The 16,830-nt window shown below is 40.2% G+C and overlaps 1 protein-coding gene across 1 annotated transcript in view; it reads left to right on the top strand.

Annotated features, from left to right (window-relative positions):
- Window positions 1–16,830, top strand: part of CAGE1 (cancer antigen 1) — a gene marked incomplete at its 3' end in the record, with an annotated part of 53,634 nt that overhangs the window by 22,538 nt on the left and 14,266 nt on the right. Inside the window, exons 7-11 of the mRNA XM_080710270.1 lie at window positions 3,111–3,191; window positions 4,127–4,234; window positions 8,921–9,025; window positions 10,051–10,121; window positions 12,996–13,064. Coding sequence (XP_080566396.1) covers window positions 3,111–3,191; window positions 4,127–4,234; window positions 8,921–9,025; window positions 10,051–10,121; window positions 12,996–13,064 — 434 coding nt within the window. The remainder of the gene's footprint in view (window positions 1–3,110; window positions 3,192–4,126; window positions 4,235–8,920; window positions 9,026–10,050; window positions 10,122–12,995; window positions 13,065–16,830) is intronic.

The raw sequence follows: 16,830 nt of genomic DNA, 5'->3' as shown, positions 1-16,830 counted from the left end.
ATAGAAAAAAATAGATTCTCTGGTAAGAAAGAAAGCACAAAGAAATATTGAAATGTTATCTTTAAGTCATCAAAAGCTTGGTATCAGACAAATGAAACTGTTATATGAGATTATCATTTTTAATTTTGGATAAATTGCTATAATACTAGATGTCAACTACTAAGCCAAGCATAGGAGGGGGGCATAGGGAGAGAACGGGGTGGGGATCGGGTGGGGGCTGACTAGGCAATGTATGCATGTATGTCTACAAAAGTATGTATGCCACTATGATGTATGAATACAGTGCACCAATTAAAAATAAATATGAAAAAAAAAGAAAAGACCAAAATTAGCCAGGCATGGTAGCACACGCCTGTAATCCAGTACTGGGAAACAGACAGGAGGATCACAGGTTTGAGGACAACCTCATCAACGTAGCAAGACTCTCAGCAACACAGCAGACCCTGTTTCAAAATAAAAAGGGTTGGAGGTATAGCTCAGAGGTAGATTGCACCTGGGTTCATTCCCCAGTAAAATATATGCATGCATGCACGCACGTGTGTGCGCATGCACACACACACATGCACACACACACACACACACACACACACACACACACACACACAAAACCAAAATTCTTAAGTCTTTTCTCAAATGGGGTTTTCTACCTTCTTGGCTTCCTGCTTCTTTTTTTTTTTTTTTTTTTTTTTGTGGATCTGGGGCTAGAAACCAGGGGCATTCAACCTCCAAGCTATACTCCCTGCCCTATTTTTTTATTCTTTATTTTGAAACCGGGTCTCATTGAGTTGCAGAGGGCCTCACTAAGTAGCTGAGGCTGTCCGCGAACCACAATCCTCTGGTCTCAGCCTCCTGAATGTGAGGATTACAAGCGTGCGCTACCACGCCCGGCACCTCCTGCTTCTTGATGACACCAGGAGCCTGGGCTCCCTTCTTCCCTTGGCCTCCTTTCCTTTTGGAAGCTTGGGTGGCTAGAAGAGAGGAACATTAGCTGTGAATTGTTGAAGCTGAATGTTGGTTACCTGGGGGTGCCCTAAAATTTTTTCTCTATTTGTTTTAAATAGTAGAAATATTTTATAGTAAAAATGTAATAATGTAACATTTGGAGAATTTGGATACTAAATATTAAGATTTATAGTCATTATACTACAGGAACAAGTGAACAAAGAGGTAACTATCAATTGCATTTGGACAAAATTGGCTTTTTTCAGGGGGTACTGAGGATTGAATACAGAACCTGTGCATGTTAAGCATACATTCTGCCACTGATATACCTCCAGCCCCACTTTTTTTTTATTTGTACTTGTGACCACTTAAAACAGTGTTTTTTTTTATTGTTGTTGTGATGTTGTTGTTGTTTTGGTGGTACTGGGGTTCCTGAAAGCCCTTCTACCTCCGGGCTACACTCCCAGACCTATTTTTACATTTTTATTTGGAAACAGGGTCTCCTAAGCCAGCGCACACGGCTGGCTTCAAACCTGCGCGATCCTCCTGTCTCTGCCTCCCAAGCGCGGGGATTACAAGTGTGTGCCACCACGCCCGAGCCCCAATTTTTTTTTCTTTAAAAAGTAATTTTAAAATGTGCATGGTGAAAAAGCCGGGCGTGGTGGCGCATGCCTGCAATCCCCGCACTTGGGAGGCTGAGACAGGAGGATCACACAGGTTCGAAGCCAGCCTCTGCTACTTAGTGAGGCTCTCAGCAACTTAGTGAGACCCTGTTTCCAAAAATAGGTCTGGGGGTATAGCCCGGAGGTAGAAAACCCCTGGGTTCCACCCCAAGTACCACACACACAAAAAAAAAGTATAAAAAAATGTGCATGGTGAGCTGGGCGTGGTGGCACATGCTTGTAATCCCAGTGCTTGGGAGGCTGAGAGAGGAGGATCGTGCAAGTTCAAAGCCAGCCTCTGCTACTTAGTGAGGCTCTCAGCAACTTAGTGAGACCCTGTTTTCAAATAAAATATAATATAGGTGTGGGAGTGTAGCCCAGAGGTAGAAGGTCCCTGGGTTCCATCCCCAGTACCACCAAAAAAAACAAAAAAACAAACAAACAAAAAAAAAACCTGTGCATGGTGGCATATGCTTGTAATATCAGTATTTGGAAGGCTGAGACAGGAGGAGCACAGGTTCAAGGACAGCTTTAGCAAGTAGTGAGATTCTCAGCAATCTAGCAAGACCCTGTTTCAAAATAGAAAATAAAGTAGAATGCCATGAGTTCAAGCTCTAGTATCACAAATAATAATATAATGATAATAATAATTTTAACTGGATGTGGTGATACATGCTTATAATCCCAGTACTTGGGAGGCCGAGACAAGAGGATCACAAGTTCAAAGCCAGCCTCAGAAATTCAGTGAGGCTTTCAGCAACTTAAATAATAAAATAGGACTGAGGTTGTGGCTTGGAGGTAGACTGCACAAAAAAAAATTTTTTTTTAGTGGCTAAACTATAATAATACTTGAGTATTAGGATAAGTCTCCCCCCAAGGGTACCCCCAGATTTAATGATTTCCCAAGTGACTCAAAAGACCCAGAATCTAGTCTAGTTTTCATCACAGCCATGATTTATTACAGCAAAAGTCTAGAAAGCAAAATCAGCTAAGGGATAGCCAGGAAGGAATGAGGTGGAAGCTTCCAGGAGCACTTCACAGGCCCCACAGGATAGGCTTCATTCCCCAACAGTGAGTTGGGAGGACAGGTGTGAAGTGCTACCAGGGAAGCTTTTTAAAGACCTAGTGCCCTCCCACCCCACCTCCCGGGGAGCTATTCACTTGGGCACCCTTTGCCAGCACATACCAAAATTTCGGCCCCCAGATGGAAATCACATGCTCAGTTTAAACCTCATGCTCTGAACAAATAGGCTAGCCCAGTGAGGCGCGCCTCTCAAGGAACTGTGGAAACCCTCCCATGGCTTGTGGTCCGAGGCCTCCCTAGCAGGCCTTTCTGAGCTTGGCAGTCTGAGGGCTGCTGTGCGATCTCTTTTCCTCAGAAGAGCTGTAAAAACAGGATGTCTTTTGGAGACTAGAACTCTGCATGGCATGATGGTTTTATCATAAATGTGATAGAATGCAGTTTTATTTCTTATCCTCTGAAATATACAATGCTTTTTCTTTTAGCTGCTGAAGCATAAAGACAAAATTACAGCATTTAAAGAGTTAATTGCTAATGAAAAAGCATTTCAAGATCACATTATTGAGGTGAGTTTAATATTTATTATGCATTGTCTTTAACATACAAAAATACAATTTTATATATTTCATTTATTTATGTTCTCAGTAAATTTGTTGAAGTCTTCTAGCTATAAGTTTTCAATTTTTTTGTTTTGTTTTGTTGTGGTACTGGGGATTGAACACAGGGGCATTCTATCTCTGAGCTATACCCTACCTCTATTTTAGTTTTTAGTGTTTGTTTCTTTGTTTTGCAGTTCTGGGGATGGAACACAGGGCATTCTACCTCTGAACTATACCCCTAGCCCTATTTTTTATTCTTTATTTTGAAACAGGGTCTCACTGAGTTGCAAAGGGACCTCACTAAGTAGCCGAGTCTGTCTGCGATCTGTGATCCTCCTGTCTCAGCCTTCCAAATGCTGGGATTACAAGCGTGTGCCACCAGACCCGGCTAATTTTTATTTTTTTGAAATAGAGTCTCACCGAGTTGTAGAAAGCCTCACTAAGTTGCTGAGGCTGACTAAGAACCGGCAATCCTCTTGTCTCACACTCCCAAGTACTGGAATTAGAGGCATGCACCACCACACCTGGCTTTAGCTATAAATTTTGTACTCTATGATTCTAGCACTAATCACTGCATTATCTCTCTGATTTTTTTTGAGTGTGTGTGTGTGTGTGTGTGTGTGTGTGTGTGTGGTACTGGAGGTTGAACCAAGGGGCATTCTACTTCTGAGCTATATCCCCAGCCCTTTTTATTTTTTTTTTTTAATTTTGAAATAGGGTCTTGCTAGGTTGCTGAGGCTGATCTGGAACCTGCAATTCTCCTGTCTCTGTCTCCCAAGTACTGGGGTTATAGGTGTGCACCCCCATACCTGGCTTGATTTTTAAAGTAATGACATACCTGTTGCCAAATGATTTAAGGATGTGTAAGTATTGAAAATGAGCACAAATGTGTTTAATCTTAGGCCACAGATTTCAATTCAGAGGAAGCCAAGAATGTCATAGATGCACCTGTCTTATTGGGAGCCAAACTGGATAAGTACCACAATCTAAATGAAGAACTTGATTTCTTGGTAAGAAAGACCTTTTGTTGCCTTGCTGTTGATTTTTACCTGACACCATTTTATTAATAAGTTTGAGAAATTTTCAACCTTAAAAAATATGCTTGTAAGCTGGGCGTGGTGGTGCACGCTTGTAATCCCCGCGCTTGGGAGGCTGAGACAGGAGGATCGCGCACATTTGAAGCCAGCCTCAGCTACTTAGTGAGGCTCTCAGCAACTTAGTGAGACCCTGTTTCCAAATAAAATAGAAAATGGGTCTGGGAGTATAGCCCGGAGGTAGAAAGCCTCTGGGTTCCACCTCCAGTACCACCAAAAAAAAAAATGCTTGTAGTCGGGCATGGTGGCACACACTTGTAATCCCCGCACTTGGGAGGCAGAAACAGGAGGATCGTGCAGGTTCGAAGCCAGCCACACTGGCTTAAGAGACCCTGTTTCCAAATAAAAATATAAAAGAAAAATAGGTCTGGAGTGTAGCCCGGAGGTAGAAGGGCTTCCCGGAACCCCAGTACCACCTATATATATACATATACATATGCTTGTTAAATGGAGTGGGAATTGGGTAAAGGATAATTGGGTAATGTATGCATGTATGCCTTTGCCATCTTGTACCCCACTAAGATGTATGACTATAGTGTACCAATAAAAAAATTTAAAATATATACTTGTTAAAATGGCCACATACTGCCCGGCGTGGTGGCGCACGCTTGTAATCCCCGCACTTGGGAGACAGAGACAGGAGGATCCCGCGGTTCGAAGCCAGCCGCACTGGCGTAAGAGACCCTGTTTCAAAAATATAAAATAGGTCTGGGAGTGTAGCCCAGAGGTAGAAGGGCTTCCAGGAACCCCAATACCACCAAAAAAAAAAAAAAATGGCCACATACTAAGCCGGGCGTGATGGCTCATGCTTGTAATCCCAGCAATTTAGGAGGCTGAGACCTGAGGATCGTGTTTTGCGGACAGCCTCAGCTACTTAGTGAGGCCCTCTGCAACTTAGTGAGACCCTGTTTCAAAATAAAGAATAAAAAATAGGGCAGGGGGTGTAGCTTGGAGTTCGAATGCCCCTGGGTTCCTTCCCCAGACCTGCAAAAAGAAAAAAACAATGGTCACATACTAACATTATGGCAATATTATATACATACAAAAGTATGGAATTGATGTATTTTTTTGTTTTTTGTTTTGCTTTGTTATGTTTTTGGTACTGGGGACTGAACACATTCTACTTCTGAACTACACAACTACACCCCTAGCCCTAGTTTATTTTTTATTTTGAAACAGGGTCTCACTAAGTTGCAGAGGTCTCATTAAGTAGCTAAGGCTGGCCACGAACCTGCCATCCTCCCATCTCAGCTTCCCAAGTAGTGGGATTAAAAAGTGCACCACCATGCTTGGCTACGTGTTATTTTTTCATTATGGATGAAGCATGTTTATATTGCTGCAGATGCTACCGTAAGAGCTGTGTACAATAACCATGATTGAGAAATAACTGTCATAGTTTACTTCAGGTGGTATGTAAAAATAAAAACAGAGAAGCCAAATATGGTGGCATATGCCTGTAATCACAGTAATTGGAGGCTGAAACAGAAGGATCCCGGGTTCAAGGCCAGCCTAACAATTTAGTGACAAATTAGTGACACCCTATTTCAAAACTAAAAAATAAAATAGGGCAGGGGGTATAGTTCAGTGATAGAAAGCTTCTGGATTTAATTCTCAGTACCAAAAAGAAAAAAAAATAAAAAGCAGGGAAAAATATGATAGAATAAAATGGTAATATTACCTTATTATCTATATAATTATAGAGGAATTTAAAAATTTGTTGGTACATTATGATCTTTCAATAAATGTATACAATTTACCCATCAGGATAATTAACATTTCCATTTCCTTATTATTACTTTGTGTTTGGAACTTTGAGTTCCTCTCTCCTAGTTTTTCGTAAAATGTATAGTAGGTTATTGTGAACTAGTCACCCCACTGTTAGAACACTGGAACTCATTACTTCTTTCTGTTTTGATACCCATATCCAAACTAGTGTCCCTTCTTCTTCTGACTCTTCCCAGACCTAAGTAATCACTATTTTTCACTCAGATCAATTTTTTTTTTAGCATTTACACATGAGACAGAACATGTGGTATCTGACTTTCTGTGTCTGACTTATTTTACTTAATATAATGTCCTCTAGTTCCATCCACTTTTCTGCATAAATACATACAACTATTAAGTGTGAATCAAAAATTTAAAGCCAGTATGGTGGCATGTGCCTGTAGTCTCAGCTACTTGGAAGGCTGAGGCAGGAGGATCACTTGAACCCCTGAGTTCAGGGATATCCTGGGAAACATAGCAAGACTCCATCTCAAAAAAAAAAAAAAAAGTCGGGCATGGTGGCACTCCCTTGCGATCCCAGTACTTAGGAGGCTGAGACGGGGGATCGCAGGTTCATGGCCAGCCTCAGCTACTTAGTGAGGCCCTCCACAACTTAGGCCCTGTTTCAAAATAAAGAATGAAAAATAGGGCTAGGGATGTAGCTCAGAGGTAGAATGCCCCTGGGTTCAATCCCCAGTACGCAAAAAAAAAAAAAAAAAAAAAAAAAAAAAAAAAATATATATATATATATATATATATATATATATATATATATATATAAAATTCACTGTCGTGTTTTCTGCAAAAACTATATCTCAGAGAAGCCAAATAATTCATGTAGAGTTATTCATTGAAGAATGTATATTATTAGAGGCAGAAGAAAAGATACATTTAGAAAATTCTGGTTTTTCATCTTTGAATATAAGGAATCTAAGCAGTTATCTTAATGGCAGCTAAATAACTTAAGACTGATCTGGAACTTGTAATGAATGGGCCAGATGGACCATCTGGTCAATATCAAGCCCATTAAAAGTGAGACAGAAGCCAGGAGTGGTGGCGCAGGCTTGTAATCCTAGCCTTTTTGGCTAGGATTTGGGAGGCTGAGACCAGAGGATTGGGGTTCACGGACAGCCTCAGCTACTTAGTGAGGCCCTCTGCAACTCAGTGAGACCTGGTTTCAAAATAAAGAATAAAAAATAGGGTTGGGGGTATAACTTGAAGGTCAAATGCCCCTGGGTTCCATCCTCAGACCCACACACACACAAAAAAAAAAAAGAGACAGACAGACAGACATACTCTGTGCCTCCTGACATGATACATCTATGATGTATTCTTTTTTCTTTTTTTCTTTTTTCTTTGCAGTATTGGGGATGGAACCCAGGGGCATTCTACCTCCAAGCGACACCCCCAGCCTTATTTATTTATTTATTTATTTTATTTTTTTATTTATTTATTTTTTTTTTGCGGGTCTAGGGATGGAACCCAGGAGCATTTGACCTCCGAGCTACACCCCCTGCCCTATTTTTTCTTCTTTATTTTGAAACCGGGTCTCACTGAGTTGCAGAGGGCCTCACTAAGTAGATGAGGCTGTCTGCGAACCTCCATCCTCTGGTCTCAGCCTCCCGAATGCTGGGATTACAAGCCTGCCCCACGAAGCCCGGCTATTTTTTTATTTCTTATTTTGAAACAGGGTCTCACTGGGTTGCAAAGGGCCTTACTAAGTAGCTGAGGCTGTCCCCGAACCGCAGTCCTCCTGTCTCAGCCTCCCGAATGCTGGGATTGCAAGCGTGCGCCACCACACCTGGCCATCTATGATGTATTATTACCAAAACAACTCGATCTGAAAACTAGTTTCTAACTACAGACTCCCAAAGTTGGATACCATCCCTGGTGGGGAGAGATGTTAGACTGATTGAGGAGGAGCAGTAGTAGCCTTGGATGCAATCGGGCAACACTGAATAAAAATAAGGGGGCAGTAGAAGCACCCAGCGGAGCACTGAGTAATTTTTTTCTGAAGAGGGGTAGTAAGCCAATATGTTGGGGAATCTATGTTATAGAGCTAACTGTTGGTGGACAGGAACTATATTAGATGATACCATGACAATAGGTGTAGAATGTGAAGAATGTAAATAAATAATAATTGGTATGAGAAAGGATGGGAGAAGAGAATAGCTATTGCAGACTGAAAGAGGCTAGCGATTTAAAGAAAAAATCAACTAAATGCAGTGTGCGAACGCCAACAAAAGAACTATGAGAAGGTATTTGTAAGATGATAGCAGAAATGTGAACACAGTTTGAATATTAGATGATAATAAGAAGTAACTGGGCTTATTGTTCTGTGGTAGAGCGCAATGCTTATCAAGCGCTAATCTGTGGGTTCAATTCCTAGCACCAAAAGAAAGAAAAATTCACTTTAGTAGATGATAGCAGTAGTATTGTGTTTTTTAAAGCCCTTATTTGTTAGGGATATATATTGAAAAGTATGAGTCAATATGCTGGCAGATTTGCTTTAAAATACTCTAGGAAAATAAAGAGTGGGGATTAGAGAGAGAGATGAAACAATAATAATGGAAATTACCACCACCCCCGTTTTTTCTTTCTTTTTTTTTTTTCCTGTGATGGAGATCAAACCTAGGGCCTTGTGCATGCTGGGCAAGCATTCTACTGCTAGGTTACAGCCGCTGCTTTAAATAATTAGTCTTTAAGTTCATGTTGCATCTGGGATAATGGGACTTAGTGGGAGAATATTGGCATAAAGTACAGCTCATTGTTCTCATTTGCTCTTAATACCCATGTGATAGTTTCTAGGATAGTATTTTTACTAATGTTTCTTCATAGATCACAAAATTGGGAAGTCTTCTAGAGTTTAAAGAAGACCATTGCAACAGACTAATTGAAGAAAATGACAAGTATCAAAGACATTTAGGCAACTTAACAAATAAGGTACATATTTTCTTACACAAGTTTTGCCCTTAAAAATATGTCAAATATTCAAACACTAAAATCTTAAAACTGAAGAGAATCTGAAGTTTGATATAGCATGATAATATTAGTCCCTTTTACTTCATAATGGCATTCTAAAATGTCCCCATTAGTCTTATAGCCGGAAGCAAGCAAGTAGCATTGTATGCCTGTCCATTCTGCTGAAGGCAAGTTGAAGTTTTTGTATTACTGCTTCATCGTCATGGTAATGATAAGCTTTACCAACTTAGGATTCTTTTACTTTTAAAAACTGCATTAACAAGCCAAGCATGGTGGTGCACGCCTATAATTCCTGTACTTGAGAGGCTGAGACAGGAGAATTGCAGGTTGGAGGATGGCCTCAGCAAACAGAATCTCATCAGCCTAGTGAGATACTGTTTCAAAAATAAAAATAAAATAGAGCTGGGGGTGTAGCTCAGAGGTAGAATGCCCCTGGGTTCAATCCTCAGTACTACCAAAAATAAACAGAAAAAGCTGTATTAACTTTAACCAAATAGAGCATAAGCCTTAGTTGGTGTGCATATATATAGTTATAGTTGACTCACTACAGTTGTACATTTTTGGCACTTTACTTTTTCCTGCATGATAAGTAGGTATAATTATATTATTATTCATATTCAATATATAATATATTATGAATTTTTAATTGTCATCAAATAATTGAACTTCAAATTGTAGAGATTTTTAAAAAGGAGAAAATCAACAAAATTAAATAAGAATACTAGAATTTGTCAGCTAGGCATGGGGGTGCACACTTGTAATCCCAGTACTTGGGAGACAGAGACAGGAAGATCTCAGTTTGCCGCCAGCCTCAGCTACTTAGTGAGGGCCTCGGCAACTTAGGCCCTGTTTGAAAATCAAAAAGAAAAAATGGGGCTGAAGGTGTAGCTTGGAGGTAGAATCCCCTGGGTTCAATCTCCAGTACTACCAAAAAAAAAAATACTAGAATTTGTCAAAGAATAATCTGTTTAGTTTATGTTTTCAAGGTTACATCATATGAAGAAATTATCAAATGTGCTGACCAAAGGCTGGAGATATCCCATTTCCAGATTGCACAGTAAGTTGATAAAATGAAATATTTAACTTTGTAAATATTCGTGTGTGTGTGTGTGTGTGTGTGTGTGTGTGTGTGTCACTGGGAATTGAACCCAGGGGCATTCTTCCTCTGAGATACACTCCCAACCTTTTTTTTTTTTTTAATTTGGAAACAGAGTCTTGCTAGGCTGATTAGAGTCTCACTACTTGCTGAGACTGTCTTCAAACCTGTGATTCTCCTGTCTCAGCCTTCCCAGTACAATGGGATTACAAGTGTGCACCTCTACACCTATTTTTTATTTTTATTTTGAAACAATGTCTTGCTAGGTGGATGAGATCTCACTACTTGCTGAGGCTGACCTCAAACCTGTGATTCTCCTGTCTTAGCCTCCCAAGTACTGGTATTATGGTAATACGCCACAGCATCCAGCTCTAATACTTTATTTTAGTCTCATTTGCTTCTAAGTTCATTTTATTTTACTCCTGCAAAGAAGAAAAATGTGCACTTTTATAAATTCAAACCATCTTCATTAATATGACTAGTTTCCTTAAAGTGTAGATCACTTGAACAACCAAAATTTTCATTTTCTTATCTCAGAGCTTCATTCAACTTTAATGGGAATTAGTGAAAAACATCCAGAAATGTTCGAGTATATTATCATAATCAAATAAAATAGCTTTCTAATGCTTACAATTTATTCACAAAAAAACCATTGAATGCACACCAAATGCACCACACCACGTATGGTGCATATGTATCAAGTACCAGAAAAACTCATCAGAATGAGATTCATACTAAAACATTCCAGAATTAGTGTTCGTAAGTTTTGCAGCTTTCCACTGACTTATTATCTTTATTATTCTGCTTCTTCTCTCTTTACCCCAATTTCACTTAAACTGTGTTGGCTATTTATAAAGCCTGATAAGCCTAAGCTTATGTAGGAACCACTTACCTCCTCCCCCAAATTATAAACTTTCTATAAAACTTTTATCACAAGATAACTGAAAATGAAGGTATTGGTAACTATAAAAGTTTTTTTTTTAATGTGTGTGTGTGGTACTTGGAATGGAACCTTTTACCTCTGAGCTACAATAATGAAATATCAAAATACAAATAAGATTTAAAAACAGTATAAAATTGGCCAGGCATAGTGGCACATACTTGTAACTCCAGGACTTGGGAGGCTGAAATGGGAGGATTGCAGGTTTGAGACCAGCCTCAGCAATTTAGTGAAACCACCCTGTTTCTAAATAAAAAATAAAATCAGGCTGGGGGTGTACCTTGGAAGCAGAATGCCCCTGAGTTCAATCCTGCATATCATGGGGGGGAAAGGTATAAAATTGCCATTTTGGCCATAGCACTTTACTCCAGTTGTTTGTTTGTTTATTTATTTATTTATTTATTTATTTATTTATTTTACCTAGTGGCATTCTGCCTCTGAGCTACTCCCCCAACCTTTTTTATATTTTATTTTGAAACAAGGTCTCACTAAATTGCTGAGGGTCTTGCTAAACTGCTGAGGCTAGTCTTGAATCTGTAATCCTCTTTTCCACATCAGATGCTTTATTTATTTATTTATTTATTTATTTTTGTGGTACTGGGGATTACACCCAGGGACATTCTATCTCCGATCTACACCCCCAGCCCTATTTTATTTTTATTTTGACACAGGTCTCACTACTTGCTGAAGCTGTCCTCAAACCTGTGATCCTCCTGACTCAGCCTCCCAAGTACTGGGTTATTATTATTATTATTATTTTTTTTTTGCGGGTCTGGGGATGGAACCCAGGGACATTCTACCTCCAAGCTACACCCCCTGCCCTATTTTTTATTCTTTATTTTGAAACCGGGTCTCACTGAGTTGCAGAGGGCCTCACTAAGTAGCTGTGGCTGTCCACGAACCGTGATCCTCCGGTCTCAGCCTCCCGAATGCTGGGATTACAAGCGTGCGCCACCACGCCCGGATCCTCAGTTCTTTTTAAATAAAAAATAAACTAAGCCAGTAGCAGTGGTGCACACCTGCAATCCCAGTACTTGGAAGCTGAGACAGGAGGATTGCAGGTTCCATCAAAGTTCTGGACTGTCTTGTGACACCATTACATGTTTTCCCACGATAAAGCAGTTCACAGCTCAGAGGGTGTGTGTGTGTGTGTGTGTGTGTGCATGCGCGTGCATTACTGGGGATTGAATCCAGGGGCATTCTATGTCTGAGCTACATCCCCAGCCCTATTTTATTTTTATTTTGAAACAAGGTCTCATTAAGTTGGTGAGAGTCTTACCACTTGCTGAGGCTGTCCTCGAACCTGCAATCCTCCTGTCTCAGCCTCCCAAGTACTTGATAAGTACACATCACCATGCCTGAGTAGGGATTCTGTTTTTAACATGCTACTTCCAGTAGAATGTTGTATTTACTCAGATAATCGGATCTGTTCTCCACCCACTACAAACAGAAGAATACCTGAATGTCACTTTGAAGTTTTTGCTACTGTTTAGTTCCCTTCTTTATACCTAGGACCTATGAAGGGAAAAATTGATCAAATACTTGGAGTTAGCTGGGCCTGGTGATGCGCACCTGTAATTCCAGGAGAATCGGCAGGCTCAAGACCAGCCTCGGCAATGTAGCAAGTCTTTCAGCTACCTAGCGAGACCCTATTTCAAACTAAAAAGATAAAAAGGGGGCTTGGAGTTTGATCAGAGGTACAATGCCCTGTACCAATAAATAAATGAAGAAATAATTGGAGTTGCTAGAGGAGAACCTGAATTCCTGTATGGTGAGATGGATGGATGGTGTGTAGATAGGCTATCATTTGACTTTATCCCTCATAATGAACGTGACAAAAAACGCATCTAGAAAAGTTCATTTCAGTAAAACATTCAATTGTTTTCTTCCTTCAGTTTAGAAGAGAGAAATAAGCATTTGGAAGATTTAATTAGAAGACCTAAAGAGAAAGCCAGAAAACCAAGGTAAGTTTTCCTTTTTTAAAACATGAATGTCTTTAACTTAAAGATATGTGTGTGAATATATATATATATACACACACATAAATACATTGTTGAAACTTTTTTACTTATGTTTAAGAAAGATAACATAAATTATAGGAAAGTGCTTGGTATTTTTTAGTTATTTTAATTTTATTTTTATTTTTGTGTGGTGTGTGCTAAGAATTGGACCCAGGTCTTATATATGCTAGGTAAATGCTCTTATACACTCTCAGCCCTGTAATTATTTTTAAGTAATTATCTGAAGAATTTCTTTGTTGAACAGAAATGGAAAAATAGATTTCTTGGCCTCATGATGTACAATCACCTTTTACATGTATAATAAGATTTTGCCTACAAAGATTTGCTTATTTTGCTATTTATTTTATGACCAGAATTGTGTGTATGTGGTACTAGGGATTGAAATCCAGGAGTGTTCTACCTCTGAGCCATACCCAAAGCCCTATTTTATTTTCATTTTATTTCAATTTTTGAGTTTTGGGTTTTTTTTTCAGTACTGGAGATTGAACCCAAGGGCCTTCTACCTCCAAGCTCTATCCTCAGCCCTATTTTTCATTCTTTTTTATTTTTTTTTTCTTGCGGGTCTGGGAATGGAACCCAGAGGCATTCAATCTCTGAGCTACACCCCCTGCCCAATTTTTAATTCTTTATTTTGTTTTGTTTTTGTTTTTGTTTTGTTTTGTTTGGTGGTACTGGGGGTGGAACCCAGAGGCTTTCTACCTCTGGGTTATACTCCCATACCTTTTTTATATTTTATTTGGAAACAGGGTCTCACTAAGTTGCTGAGAGCCTCACTAAGTAACTGAGGCTGGCTTCGAACCCATGCAATCCTCCTGTCTCAGCCTCCCAAGCGCGGGGATTACAAGCGTGCGCCACCACGCCTGGCTATTATTTATTTTGAAACAAGGTCTCACTGAGTTGGCGGAGGGCCTCACTAAGTAGCTGAGGCTGTCTGCGAACTGCGATCCTCCTGTTTTAGCCTCCCGAATGCTGGGATTACAAGCATGCGCCACTACGCCCGGCTTATTTTTCATTCTTTGGAAACAGTCTCACTAAGTTGCAGAAAACCTCACTAAGTAGCTGCATCTGGCCGTGGACCATGATCCTCCTGTATCAGCCTCCCAAGTACTGGGATTATAAGCAGGCGCCACCACCCCTGGCACCCCAGTCCTATATTTTATTCTTTATTTTTGAACCAGGGTCTCTCTAAGTTGTGGAATGCCTCACTAAGTGGCTGAGACTGGCTTTGAACCTGTGATCCTCCTGTCTGAGGCTTACAAGTACTGGGATTATAAGAATGTGCCACCACACCCAGCTTCAGAATTTTTTTTAAACCCACATTAAATCTTACGTGTGTGTGTGTGTGTGTGTGTGTGTGTGTGTGTGTTGCTGGGGATTGAACCCAGGGGCTTTCTACCTTTGAGCTACACCCTCAGCTCTATTTTAAAACAGGATCATACCAAGTTGCAGAGGGCCTCACTAAGTAGCTGGGGCTGGCTGTGAACCTGTGATGCTCCTGTCTCAGCCTCAGGTTATAGGCATGTGCCACCATGTCCAGCAACATTAAATCTTATAATATATTAAAAGAAGAAGAATAGACGGGCACATGCTTGTAATCCTAGTGCTTGGGAGGCTGAGACAGGAGGATCGCATGGGTTCGAAGCTAGCCTCAGCTACTTAGTGAGGCTCTCGGCAACTCAGTGAGACCCTGTTTCCAAATAAAATATAAAATAGGTCTGGGACTATAACCCAGAGGTAGAAAGCCCCTGGCTTCCACCCCCAGTACCACCAAAAAAAAAAAAAAAAAAAAAAAAAGAAGAGTCTCAGTATCTGTGTTGTAAGCTTAAGAGCACAGTAAGATGTTAAAATGGACTTTTTCTGGCCCAGTTCCTTAGCTGCTAATAAAACAGTTACAAGTCCCAAAAGTAAAAATACATTTTTCCCATGTGCAGAGAGTCCCAAGGAAATTATTGCAGCCCATTCCATGACTCCTATCCCTCTGCCAGGTTCATTTTAACAAGTGAGGAGTGTGAAGAATATTAGCAATTTCTTTGCGTTTGTCATGTTGTGAGCTTCCTTTTCCTCCAAGTCATCCCACCTTTTTGACCTCAGGCTTTATGAGGGGTTTCTAGAGAGCGTTGAAATCTGTTCCCAAAGTGCTGGGAGACAGAAGATCCAGACTCGCTCACACCTGAGAGAATTAAAACCAGGGATGGCAGCATAACCCAGGGGCTGTGTGGGCAGCAGCCTTTCTCTCCAAGCCTGTCAGGACCAAGAGTGGATGTGGTGATTCAGTAAGCACCATACAAGTGAGAGTTTATCTTGGGCTGTGCCCAGGGTGCCCTGGAGGGATACCAGCAATAAGAAACTGGAAGAGAACACTAGATTCTTTGGGGCTGATGAAGGAGTATCAAGTCACCTCTGGAAGGGAGCGATGTCAGCCTGGGGGTACAATTCAGAGGTAGAATGCCCTGGGTTCAGTCCCCTGTACCACAAAATAAATAAATAAATAAATAAATAGCCTATTATCACTATATATAGTCACTCTACTGTGAAATATTAGCACACCAGAACTTCTTATTTCTTTTCAACTGTAACTTAGTACCCACTGATCAACCTTTCCCTGTCCTTCCCCCTCACACTCTTTCTAGGCTCTGGTAACCACCATTTGACTCTTCTTTCGACTCTTCTTCTGACTCTGTGATCTACTTTTTTATATTCTACGTGAATGAGATTATACAGTACTTGTGTTTCTGTACCTGGCTTATTTCACTTAACAATGATCTCCAGCTCTATATTATCACAAGTGATAGGGTTTCATTCTTATGGCTAAATAGTATTCCATTGTATATATACCACATTTTTTATCCATCAATTGATGGATGTTCAGGCCATTTCCATTTTTTGGTTATTGTCAATAATGTTGCAATGAACAATGAACATGGGAGTGGAGATGTCTCTTCACCATACTGTATTCATTTCCTTTGGACATATACCCAGTAGTAGGATTGCTGGGTCATATGTTAGTTCTATTTTTAATTTTTTGAGGAACCTATATTTTTTACATTTCCACCAGTAGTGTGCAAGAGTTCTCATTTCTCCATTTCCTGACCAGCATTTCTTATCCTTTGTCTTTTTGATAATAGTTGAATCTTGCTTCAGTTATGTTCTGAGAATGTTTGTTCAGAATACCGTGCGTAAATACAGCTCTGTTTTGAAAATCAAAACCCCTGAGCAGATTTAAACTACTCTTTGTAAAGTGATAGGCTAATTATGATTTCTTCCCCTTGCCATGGCGCCGGGGATGGAGCCCATAGCCTTGTTCATACTAGGCAGCCCTCTGACACTGAGCTACCCCCCCAGCTTGATATGAAAGAATGCGGCTCTGATGCCTGCTGTATCACAGACACTCAGTAAGTGCTAATTTAGAGAGAATGTGGATCTTACAGGAGTTGGAGGGAAACTGAAATGAAATATTTTTCTAGGACTGTTTTTTGGTTTTTGGTTTTTGGTATTTTTTGGTACTGGGGATGGAACCCTTCTACCTCTGGGCTATACTCCCAGACCTATTTTATATTTTTTATTTGGAAACAGGGTCTCTTACAAGGCTGGCTTCGAACCTGCGCCATTCTCCTGCCTCCGTCTCCTAAGCGCAGGGATTACAAGCATACGCCACCATACCCAGCTTCTAGGACTATTTTAACATAATAAAATTTATATATATATATTA

This window comes from Muscardinus avellanarius, assembly GCF_963383645.1.
Source record: "Muscardinus avellanarius genome assembly, chromosome: 14".
Classification (NCBI taxonomy): domain Eukaryota; kingdom Metazoa; phylum Chordata; class Mammalia; order Rodentia; family Gliridae; genus Muscardinus; species Muscardinus avellanarius.
The sequence above is the reverse complement of the archived record's forward strand: the minus strand, read 5'-3'. Positions and strand labels throughout refer to the sequence as shown.